General features: G+C 32.4%; 1 protein-coding gene across 2 annotated transcripts in view; it reads right to left on the bottom strand.

Moving 5' to 3' along the window:
* Positions 1–13132, bottom strand: part of CCDC171 (coiled-coil domain containing 171) — a 303473-nt gene that overhangs the window by 197154 nt on the left and 93187 nt on the right. Inside the window, exons 12-16 of one of the 2 annotated variants that reach the window (XM_069474218.1) lie at positions 9536–9642; positions 7679–7744; positions 6481–6681; positions 3743–3910; positions 1986–2174 (exon numbers count right to left, since the gene is read on the bottom strand). In XM_069474218.1, the coding sequence (XP_069330319.1) occupies positions 1986–2174; positions 3743–3910; positions 6481–6681; positions 7679–7744; positions 9536–9642 (731 nt within the window). Of the gene's footprint in view, positions 1–1985; positions 2175–3742; positions 3911–6480; positions 6682–7678; positions 7769–9535; positions 9643–13132 lie in introns of both variants that reach the window. The other variant, XM_069474217.1, reaches the window with a different exon arrangement.

Below are 13132 nucleotides of genomic sequence, written 5' to 3'. Positions count from 1 at the left end.
GTTGCCAGTAGGAATATAAAATGATAACAATAACATTTTTTAAAAATTTTTTGACAGTTTCTTATAAACATATAACTATCCCATGACCTGGCAATTGCACTCTTAGTAGTTAACCAAGAGAACTGAAAACATATGTTGACAAAGGAACTGTACAATAATGTTTGTGGCAATTTTATTTACAAAAGCCAAAAACTGGAAACAACCCAAATATCCATCAACCCACAATCCACCAAACTGTAGTATAGCTACAAAATGAAATACTGCTCAACCAGAAAGAAGAATGAAATACTGATACACACAAAATGAAATGACATTATATTCAAAATATTAATGTTGAGTGAAATTAGTCAACCACTGTAGACTAAATACTGAATGATTCTATTTATATGAAATTCAAGAACAGGTGAAAATGAACCTATGATGATAGACATCAGAACAATGGTTGCTAATGAGAAGTAAAACTGACTAGAAGAGGGCACAAGAGAACTTTGTAGGGTAACAAAAATGTTTTAGGTCTTAAGTGGGGTAATGATCACATGAGTGTGTTTACACTGATCAAAACATCAAATTGTAGTTACCAGAGGCTGGAAAGGGTGTAGGGGGTTGAGAGAAGAGAGGTTAGTTAATGGGTACAAACATACCGTTAGATAGAAGGAATAAGTTCTAGTGTTTGATAGCGCAGTAGGGTTCTACAGTTAACAACAATGTATTATGTATTTCAAAATAGCTAGAAGAGAAGATCTGGAATGTTCTCAACACAAAGAATTGACAAATATTTGAGGTGATGGATATTCTAAATACCCTGACTTGATCATTACACATTGTATGCATGCATCAAAATATCACAAGTATCCCATAAATATGTACAAATATTATGTATCAATAAAATAATTTTTTAAAAAAATATCAAATTATACACTTAAGATTTGTACACTTTATTGTATGTCAATGTTACCTCTAAAAGATTAAAATAAATTGCTTAGGTCTTTTAATTTAGTACTACAAAATGCAGAGTATATCATCATATAGAATGAACAAATGACTACTCTTAGAGAATGCATTTATTGATTCATTTAAATTCATACAGAAAAGTATAAGTTTATATAGGGCTCTTAAGTTTGGAAATATAGAGTGGCTTGATTTTCACACTCTGAAACTAGTTATTGGCAAACAAACAAATATATGTATATAGTCTGAAGTTTTTCTTTAAGTTAGATTTGCCAATAAAAGCCTGAAGGGAACAAATAAAGAGGTTAAATACTGAATCAACCGTGGGAAAAATAAAATTTTCTGGTTCCTAAGTATCCTATCACGGGAACAAAAGTGACCTATTAATAAATTCAATACCAAAAAATTCTACACTATCATTATGTTACTCTTGATTTGGTGGGGATAACAGTTAACAATATAAATAATGCTGACAATAATTTGCATAGGAAAAGATGTGGTTATATTAATTACCTATAACGTCTATTCTCAATCAAAGATCACAGTCAATATCTTTGCTACAGGGCCTACAACTCTTGTCCTTATATAATGTTAGTAGGTATAACAAATTTTAACCCAAAATGAATTAAAATGATGGTTCACATAGGAACCCCCACAAATGGAGTAAACTGGATTAAAAAAATACTCTAAAATGACAAAGTTTTACCAAATCTTTTAACCTTTCATTTTAAAAAATAAATAAAGAAAATACAATTTTAGCATTTAATTAATTGAGCAATACATTTGGGGATGTTTTAACCAGAAACCCATACTTCCAGACTTAAGTAAAAGACAATCCTTAACATGTGTGTGCAAACGTGCACACACACTCAGAAACCCATCTGTATGTGTGTGTTTGCATGCTCATACTATGTGTGTCTAAACAAGTTTTATGAGGTTCTCAAGAAGTTTTAAATTGATTTGACATTATTACTAAAACACTTAAAATGGTTACATCGGGTAACCCATTTATAAAGCTCTTTGTAGAGGCAGCATACCTGTGCCCGCTTCTGTACCTCCAGGAGGAGTTCAGAATACTGCAGCTCCAGTTCCTTCTTTTGTTTGTGCCAGCAGCTCTCTTGGACTTTGATCTGCTCTGCCACTTTGTTAAAGGTGTCTTCCTGGGTCTGCTGAAGCTCCCTCATTGTGTCAGACTTGTTTTTACAGATATACTCTAGATGGCTTATCTGCATGGGGAAATGCAAAAGAGAATGAGATATGCTCACAAACCATTTCTTTACATCATCTCCCCCCACAAAACACCCCAAACTTCCTAGTACATTTTATTCCTTAAGATGATATAAAAATTTTAAGTTAAAATGTAAATAAATCAAGAAACAAGAATTAGCAAGGTAAATTACCATATTTTAGCAGATATGGCATCATTTTTATACTTACATGACAAATTGTTTATTCTTCTCTTTTTAATAAAGTTACTCATTCTATAACCAATTTTACTGAGAAGATTAAAAAAGATATTCTTACTTCTGAAACCAAACCTCAAGCTATTCAGATATCTCAACAAGAAAAAAAGCATTTAAATAAGATCTACAAATCTGCAAACATTTTACATATAATGAGCAGAAAGTTCCAACCATTTATTATTTCAAACACTGGAAATAAAATCCCTATCTTCTAAAATGTGTGACAATTAATGACGTTGTGAAACAATGAAACTATTAAAAACATAATACTATTTCAGAGGGTTAAAACTCTCAATTTTAATTATCTGTAATTTTTAAACCCATTATATAAACATTCACAATCATGAACAGCATCTGTGTTTCACACAATTTATTGCCTCATTTCTCAGTCCTACTTCTCAGTGCCTATGGTTGCTTTTGCCAATAGACAAATATAAAATGCTCAAAAATCAGAAATATCACCCTGAAATTGGGCCAATATGCTATTTTATTACTTCAACAGATTTCTTTTTTAAACTTACAGGACAGTTTTTCTCTTCTTGTCCCATAAGAGCAAATGTCATTGCAACTAAGACCTGGAAACTAAACCACATAAACCCAGTTCTGACCAGTTCTATAGACTTAGGATAAGAATCAATATCTTTAATGGTGGCACAAGTTGATCTGCTAATGTTTAATTTTCTATAACCAAAAGCAGGTTTTTACATTTTTTTTTTTGAAGACTGAATTCCTAGGCTTGTGAAATGGTAAAGTGACCGTAAAAGTCTACAGTTTTCTCCAAGAAAATATACTTATTACATTCTAAAGCATGGAACAGGTTTTCTAACATACACTTTGTCATATTTCAAGAAACAAATCATAAGCGTATAATTTAAAATTTTTAAGTGCTTTTAAAATAACACCTCATATTTCCTAAGCAAAGAATTAATTGTAGGATCATGTTTTTGAATAACTGTATCCTGTTTCTATTTTATCCTAACATAAAGAGTTGGTTTATTAATGTAAATGACTAAGTTCTTTGAATTGCTTCATCAGTAAGATTAATTTATTTTCTTTTAATTAGGTCCCTGTGGCTAATACTGGCTAGTAGTATTAGCATGTCCTGCACAGAAAGTGGAGCTTAGAGACTTCATACAGACTTCAGTCACATTTACATGCCCACAGCAATGGCATCAAACTGAGTTGTAGACAAGCCATAATTAATGGTATTGAATTATTAACATCCAAATTCTTTTTGAAATAAGATGAATGTCAGCCCCTCTTAATGATACTGTGATGTGGACAAATGTCACTGAATTTAATAGAGGTATCTGGTGCCTGAGGACAGTTACCTTCTCATTAGCCCTGTTGAGGTCTGCGATCAGGGCATCAACATTCTCCTGCAAGACTGCACAAAGCTCAGACCAAGAGAATTTATCCAGCATGCCTTCTGGTTGTTTTATGAGCACACAGCCTGCTACCAAGTGCTGATACAAGGTGTGAAGGAAGGTTAGCTTCTCCTGCAGGAAAAAAAAATTAATTCCTGTATATAAACATTGTAAGAAGTAAAACACATAATACAAATGGTGAATTTATTTCAAAAACCTGGAAAGGAATTAAAATACTCAAGTCTCAGAATATTTTGATGGCTTTTTTTTTTTTTTACTGTCAAAGCCAAGCATCAGATAGAACACTTGGAATTGTTTACACTCAATATTCAAAACTGAAGCCAAAAGACCAAGATTCTGCCCCAGCTCTGCTGCTGCTGAGACTGTGATCTGAGCAAGCACCTGTTCAGGCCTAAGCTTCCTTAGCTATAATGCAAGGCATCTGGACTGGACTAGTTGTTTATAAGCCTGTCTAACTGGAAGTCAGGATGCTAATTCTATAATTTCATATTTTCATTTGCCAAAACAGATATTATTTAAGTCAAAAACAATAGAGAGAAGAGTATTACTCAACTCTGATGAAGATAAAGTTATACCAATATCTGTACTTTACATGTACACAATAACTCAGCTTTCTTCCTCCTCCAGAGATTCCAGTGTACTTACTACTTATAGGAAATCTATCCCAAGCCCCTTAGGCGAAGTAGGCAGTGATATGAAAGATATGGAAGATGGGCTCATTTGTTTCCCCCACTTATAAGTTCATATAGTATTTGACACTCTGGGCATTTGTAGGTACTTAAATATTACAAAGTAACAGCAAAAAAAATGTATATAGCTGCTCAAGACATACTTCCAAAATTTCCAATTAGAAATATGTTTTTTAAAATTATATTACCATTATAGTAATTAAACTAACCATTGCTGAATGACTAGAAACACTTACACTAAGCTGCAGAATTCAATATAAAGCTGATCCCATCTTGAACACAGAAGGAGGGTTTACTTACTATAATGTCAAATAGCTTTCTTTATAAGGTATTTCATCTATAAAGTCCCAAAGCATGAAACTCAAAGACAAGGTAATTGTGAAGCTACAAGATGAATATTTTATGCAGATAAAATAATTTCCCTCAAGACTTTTTAATAGATCAGCAGAAAAAGAAAACTTTTAAATAGAGAAAAATTAAGAGAAAAAATCTATCAGAGATTTTAAAAGACTAAATATAGTATATGCAAAGGTTTTATAATTAGAAATTGTAGTGAAAGTTGTCCTGCATATATCACAATACATATCTTTAATTCACCCTATATGCCACCTTACTTTGTTTTCCAAATACAATAATTTGAAAACCAAAAAGTTTTAAACTGTAGTTACAACCACAAACTTAAGAAATCAGAAGATTTCTTCATAAATATACTATGCCTTCTCTTTTTATGAGCAGTTAAAGATGACTTTTGCATTTTTGAATTAGGTCAAAATGTTTAAAAACCTTATTAAATAGAACTAAACAAATGTAATATTCAGGCAAAAAATCTTCCTCCACACTTTGCCAAGTGATCACGTTCATCCTCAAGGAAGTTCATTCTCAAGGATAATTCATTGTGTCGCCATTATGTCCTTTTTGCTTGGGCTGTGATAAACCAAGCATGATAATCATCCATTTGGCGTGAAAAGAGAATTTCAAGATCCAAAATCAATTCACACATGTTGAACCCAACCACAATGCTGTAGACATGCTGACTTTACAATACAGTCAGGCTTCCAGTTTCCTTTACTTTAATCATTATCTGATGTGTAGAACAATTCCAACCCCTTCATGTGGACACAATTTAAATCCCAGACTGTAAAAAGAGTGGAAAGAATGTTTCCTTTTTACTCTCTTGGCATTCATGTTTATATTTGTTGGGATAATGAACTCAATATGCAGGATGACTTAGATAAACTAGTTCCACTAGCTAGACTAGCTCCATATCCCATGGGTAAAAAAATATATAAGACAACAATTCCATTCACACAGGCTTATACAGAATATGAAATTTTGTCATAATATTTTAAGAAGTCATTAATAAATAATTATGGACAGGCAACTTTCCAGGGTATGCAAATGAAAAGTTTTAATTTTGTAGGACTTTTATTTTCCTAAATTTTTATTAATATCCTATAATTTCACAGAGTAAGGAGACTGTTCAAGTAGATATTATTCCTGTTTTACAAATAAGGAAACTAAGATGTGGAGAGACTAAGCTGCATGGCTTGTCCACAGTCATACCATTTGTAAATATTATAGAAGTACCAGGATCCAAGACCAGGTCTGTCTGATTACAAATAACATATTCTTTCTACCATACCAAGCTAATGAACTACTGAAATAAAAATAATTTTGTCACTGGCTAACAGGCAAACCTTGAAAGGACTGTTAGGAGCAAAGCTGCTTGAGATGTGATGATCTAAATAGCCAAAGAAAATTAGTTGCGCAAGTGGTAGAAGGTTAAACTATTATCTCTCACACAGAAGGATGACACAAGAGTAATGGAGTGACTGATACTGCAGCTGTCATGAACATTTCAAAATACTCAGCTCAGAACAATTTTTTAGTTAAATCAAATATGAGTAAAAATAGTCACTTGATGTATATAAATGTATAAAACTGAGATGAGTGAAAGGCCTTTCCTGACAGTCATCTAGTCTCAGGTAATACCTCGGTATCCTTATGGAAAGCCTGGGAAAGCTTCTGCAGTTCACTTTCAGATTGGGCTGCTTGTGCCTTTTCTTTCTCCCAACAGTGCAGCACATTTTGTAGTTCCACTTTTAAAGTGCTTATTAAAGCCTCTCGGTCTGCACATTTAGTACGTAAATGACTTAACTCCTTATTGCCATCAGCCAGTTTATCCTGAAGTTCCTGTCACACATACCAAATGAAGAGATTGTGGGAAGGCCAGCCAAAAAGGGGTGAGGGGGCACAAATAGAAAATACATAATGAAAACTTTCAAAGCTTTAAAACAAAAGAATCACAAAGTCAAGCATTTGCTTATAATGCTCAACATTAAGGTATTTTACTGAATGTATTTTTTAAGTTTAATTTCTTAGCTCAAAAATCAGAAAATTTGTTATGTTTGAACATTTACCTAAAATGGTAATATGACAGTTTATTCCAGAAAGCTCTTTGAAGGGATTTTCCTTTCAACCCATTATAAAAAATAACTTAGTAGTTAAAAATTTTTAAATAACATTTTAAAAATAAAGTTCTTACATTTAACATAAGAACATTTACTTCCCAGTGACATTCCAAATATTTATAGAAATCTCAAATATGTGGCATAAAATTCTGCTATTTATTCCTACACTATTTATTCCTTAACCTTAACAAATTATATTGAAGTGTGTCCATGGCAAACTCAACATGAACCAACACAATAATTCCAACAATACTGAGCAACTTTTGAGATTTGCCTCAGTATAATTTTGAAAAGATGTAGTACATAAAACTAGCACAGAAAATAAAATAAACTGTTGTCCTGGACCTTAGCCAGGTGTGGTATAAGCCTATTACCAGACAATGACTGCATCCTTAAATGATGAAATCTGATGCCTAATATGGTTGTGCTTATGTAAAATACGTTTAATACATAAGGAGGGACATTAAATCTTAAATCATTTTTGAATCTATGGTATTATAATTAAATTTGGGAAATGAATTTTCCTTTAACCAAAACAATTTCCAGTTTTAATTTGTTTAAATGAAAAAACATTCTTGTTACTTTGAAATTAAAATTGTGCCCAAACATACTTAAAAAGTAGAAATCTATTTTCAGATATCACTACCTAAAAAAATACTCTTAAATAATTATATTTGTTTTTTAATACAAAAGGAAAAAATTATTCTAAATCATAATACCTTTATATTTTTAGTGTGAGATTCTATCTTCTGTTTGGTAGAATCAAGTTCATTAGATGCCTTTTCCTTAGCATCATTCATGCTGCTTAGCTGATGAAAGAAAATGTAAGTAACTTTTTTACATTTTTCAAGGATGGGTAATTCAAAAGCTAATCTTTAGATGCTTTTTATGCAACTACTTAAATACAAGTTTTTGAATAGTAATTAAAAGTCTTAAAAACATTATTTCTTTCGAGTAAATGCTATATGGTTTCTGTCACAAGCTTATATGGCTAAAAAGAAAAGAAAGCATTCAAGCTTAAACTATCAGTGATGTTATTGTATTTTTCCTACATGTCTGGATAAAAGATTTCATTCTTACTGTAAACAAATATAACTTTATTCTTAAAATCCTACTGGACCAAAATGCCAGAAGCAGTGGCATCTATAAGGAAAGAAAAAAGAACAGAGCAATAGACTGTTCTTTCTATACATCATGAGGGTATTCACTGGTCTCTCACTCCATATGACAACTTCAGGGTCGGTCACATGCAGTCCTACTGGGAAGGCTTGTGGCAGGTCATCAGTTGGTCCTGCACCGCTTGTGATTTATTTTCTTTGACAGTTCATTCTTCTTTCTGTCAGACTGCTCTTTTTGCTTTCTTTGCAGCCACCCCCTTGGTCTCCCCACTGCTGTCTCTGGCACTGGTTCACAACAAAGCACATTACTAAGCCAAAGCCTGCTGAGTCGACTTTTCAACTGTGCTGAGGATCATGTGACATTCATCCTCCCAAATAACAATTCGCTGTGGGTAATATGTTCATAGTTACCCTGCAGCTTCCAGACCTACGCCTCAGAAGAGTTTCATAAACTACTAACAATACAGGTTTGTCTTGTCTCACTGGGAAAGACTTAGCAATATTTATTCTTCATAGAAATTTAATTATTTCAATGGGCACTTTCTTCTATGCCTTTGGAACAATTACGAAGATATTAAGAAGACTCACTTTTCCTTCTTTGTTCACCTTAGCAAGCTAAAAGAAAATAAGCCTCCTCTGAAATGTGAAATGTAACAGTTTTACAGCTTTGTAATATATGAAAGAAAGAGATAAACAGAGGATAAACACTAAATTCCATGCTATGTTACTTGTCTTTGGCGCAAGCTGTTTGTTTTGCTAACTAATTGTATTTAATGTAATTACTTCATATGCTAATTTAACAAGATGTAACTAGACAAACTCTTCAATTTTTAAAGCATGAATTCATAAAACATTTTAATACCCAAGAAAATTATCAACTCACATATTAAACAATACAAATGAGATGATAAATAGAAGCATGAGCTTTTTCAATCAGCAAACTAAAAGCTTCCAGGCTACATCAAACAGATATTTGTTTTTTAAAACTCCTAACAACACTTTACTCTCCTTAGAGAATAAAAACTAATTTCTCTCTTTTTATTAAGGCTTCCACAGTTGTAGAAATCTTAACCTAAAACACTGACAAAACCTAAATTCCCACTAGCTATTCCAAATGTCATAAAAACACATTAACATTTAAATACAACACACATTAACTTAAATGACTTGCACAGCATTTTCATGAAATTAAAACAGATACATTATGAAGACCAAGAAGTGACAGTCTTTATAACTGTGAAAATAATAGTGGGACTGAAGGGTTACAAAAACATAAGTGAGACATGACTTTAGGCCACACTTAAAGAAAGAACAGTGACAGACAATTTATTATTTTTTTATATCTGTGAAGCTGTCAGTTCAACATTCCCAATCTTTTTGACCTTTGTAACAAGCAAGGAATACGTACTGGTACAGGCCGAAGGCTATATGTGTGGAGCCAAACAGTGCAAGTGTTACCTCATTAGATGCATCTTCCAGCTTGTTCTGGTAATCTGTCAAGGTACGCCTCAAAGTCTCAAGGACAACAGAGAAGCTTGGAGGTTTATCTTTGTCCTTGTGGATGCCTAGAGAAAAATATAGGATGAAAATATACCCTTAAAGCCACAAAGGGACAAAGCTAACCAAACAGTAACAGAGATATTACAATTAGATGAGCTGAAAAGATATTATGAAACATTGAGTAGAATCTTATTCTCCATGTACACTGCTGTATGGCCAAGTATTAATAGCCTTTCTAAACAAGTGGTCAAATTAAATATATATATCATATATTTATCACAATATATCAAGTTCAAATTTATGGCTACTTTCTATCTTATCAAGATCCACATGGTAAGTTAGTAATTTTTTTTAATATCTCCTAAGTACTGCAGTGTTTGTACACACCTGTTAGCCAATAATTAAATAAATGAACAGTCTATACTAACATTGTTTCGAGGAGTTATATACACTTATTTTGGCCCTTGTGTTTCTGATCAGTCAGGCCTTTTATGATGTATTATTTAGCTTAAATAATAATTTCTGAACCCAAGTGGATATAATTTTCTGTTATACTTGGAAATATTCTTCAATCCTTAAAATTCTCAAGTTACAAGATGAAATAAACAATAGAATGCTATTATCTACATAGCCTACATCATGTTTCAATTAAAAGCTCAAAACTGATACTCACTGCAAAAATATGAGCACTTCCATTTTATGCCCTCAAACTACTTTAATACAGTTGGGCCATAAATTAAGTTAGTTGAGCTAATCAAGCTCACATGATCAAATGTAGTTCCAAATATGAATCCAAAATAATAAAAAATAGAGTTTCAAAAACCACTTTAAGTTGATTGCTTACTTATTACGCTATCCTTTAAGTGCTAAAAAAATGAGTAGCAAATTTAGTTTAAAAACATTGATATTAAAAATATCTTTCTTTTCCTATTATAAGTTCTCCCCATATTTTGTAATCTAAATATTTCAATATATAAGAAAAAGGTTTTCAATAAAGATAATTTTTAAAAGAAACATTCATAATGCATTTCCTATTATTCATTCTTCATTCATTCAACTAACTTACTGAATTCCTACCATGTACTAATCTTAGGCTTTAGGGATACCGAAGTAAACAAGATTGGTGTAGCCTCTGTCCTTATAGAATTTACAGTCTAATAAGAGGATGAGAGATAGTAAATAAATAAGTACATAAGATCATTCATCCATTCTTCAACTATTCAATTACTGAAACTTGTGGATGAGAGAAGATGACAGTAATAAGGGAAAGGAAGAAGGAAGGGGAAAAAATTCTTCATTAATGATAGAACTTTATTCATCTCAGAGTACTGGTGATTTTTAGTGTTTTAATCTTAGGGAAAATGCTATTAATAAGTTTATGACATTTATCAAGGTATAATTTAAACACCAACTTAAGTATGGGTACAACTTAGATTTTCTTAAACAGAAGAAGAATATTTAACTTCAAAACCAAAAGTAATATGAAAACAACACATGTCCCAGCTAGGAAAAAAAATACACTGCTCTGAGTCATGATAATAGAGGAGACAGTACTCTTTGTAATGACTATGAGTTGGAAAGACAACTCATTAAAAATTTTATTAAAAGTCTTACCAATATATTTTTTAAAAATTGCTCTCTTGCACAAGATAAAAAATGTAATGTATAATTCTTTTCTTTTGCTACTACACAAGTAGGCCATGAATAAATCATTCAAGGACACTCGGGAAATCTGCGTTTTTACAATAAGGGAGAAAACTTCCTCTTAGAAATTCAGAAAAATCAAATCATCTAAATGAGTGCTGAGGAGTAAGGGGACAAAATGCCCTCTCCTACTGACCCATGCATATTCTTATATTCTCCATAAAATAAAGTTTTCTTGCCTGAAAATGTTTATACAATAAAGTTCAGTTGAAGTACAAAGTATCTTTTATCTCTGCTATGGTTTGAATGTGTTCCCCAAAGTTCATGTATTGGAAACTTAATCCCCAATGCAACAGTGTTGAGAAGTGGGATCTTTAAGAGGTGATTAGGTCATGAGAGCTCTGTCCTATGAACAGATTAATGTCATCACGGGAGTGGGTTCATTATCTCAGGCGTGGGCTTCTAGAAAAATCAGTTCAGCCCCTTCTTGCTCTCTTGCGTTCTTAACCTTCCACCTTCCACTATGGGATGACACAGCATGAGAGCCCTTGCCAGATGTGGGCCCCTCAAACTCAGACTTCCCAGCCTCTAGAACTGTAAAAACTAAATCTCTTTTCTTTATAAATTACTCAGTTTCAGCTATTCTGTTACAGTAGCATAAAATGAACTACGACAATGTCTCACCCACATTCATTATAAAAAGAAACTTACTGGCCCCTTAACATGACCAGTAAGTATTAATGCTTACAAATAAAAAGAAAGGGTCACTCTGGAACAAGGACCCTAATGAGTAATTGATTTAAACTAGTAATATTCTAATCTGCACTATGGCCTGATTAGATTATTAAAGCTAATATAAAGCACAACGAATTATTAAAGCTATCCTATCAGAGGAAAGTTAAAAACTCATAGATAGATAAGATCTGAACAGTGGTCATAATTAGCTTTTCAAAAGTCAAATTTAAAAAAAAGTCAAATTCCAAATGAAGAACAGAATATATTAGGAATACTTTATACTACAGTAACATCAACTCAAAATCTTCTGAGGTTCTCTCTCCCTCTCCCTATACATGTTTGTCTCTCTACGTGGGTGCCAGTCTATACTTTCACATCACCACTCCCTGTCTCCCTGTCTCAATCTCTCCCTCTCACTTTTAAGTAGATTTCAACCCTAGCTGTATTTTAGCAAAACTTTTCTTGAATTAGTAGCCCACAGGAGGGGGTAGAGTAGAAAAAAAGGTTCCAAGCACTCTGTTTATTAATAAATGTTTCCTTTTAGACAATCTCAAAAACTAAATATTTTTTCATGACTCATATAAACCACTGTTTTTCAAACTGGTGTTATTACCTCAATAACCTATAGTTCCACAGTAAAAACAGTAAGTTGTAATGAATCAGGTAAGTCTATCTCCTCTACTTTTTCAACCATCCTCTTATCTATTTCAGTTTCCTGCAAGACCCCAAAAGAGGTGAATTATTAAGAAATAATGGAGAGAGAATATAAGACAAAATACTGAGTTTTGTTTTTTTTTAAGCTATCTATATAGAACATGAGCAGTCACGTTCATCCTCAGAACAGACCTCTGGTGTTCAATGTTGATTTTTGACCATGCATAATAGTAGAAAATATGAAACAACATTCAAATGGGTTTTATTTTCACCTGATAAAATCCAAACACTTAATATATAATGTATTGATAACTAAGAAAATTCCTTTTTCATTCTAAAAGCACTAAACATAAACATATTCTGTTGGCAGTTATTACTTTTCAAACTCAGACTACATTCTGTATATTGTCTTACTCACCAAGGTTATAAATAAACATCTTCATTATCTTGCAAGCATTGGTTCCCATTTTGGAAAGTATTTAAGGAAAATGGCTCATAACTTTTCTAACATATGGAAAGTAT

This window comes from Eulemur rufifrons, chromosome 7 (assembly GCF_041146395.1).
Source record: "Eulemur rufifrons isolate Redbay chromosome 7, OSU_ERuf_1, whole genome shotgun sequence".
NCBI lineage: Eukaryota > Metazoa > Chordata > Mammalia > Primates > Lemuridae > Eulemur > Eulemur rufifrons.
This window is presented reverse-complemented; position numbering and strand designations above follow the sequence as displayed.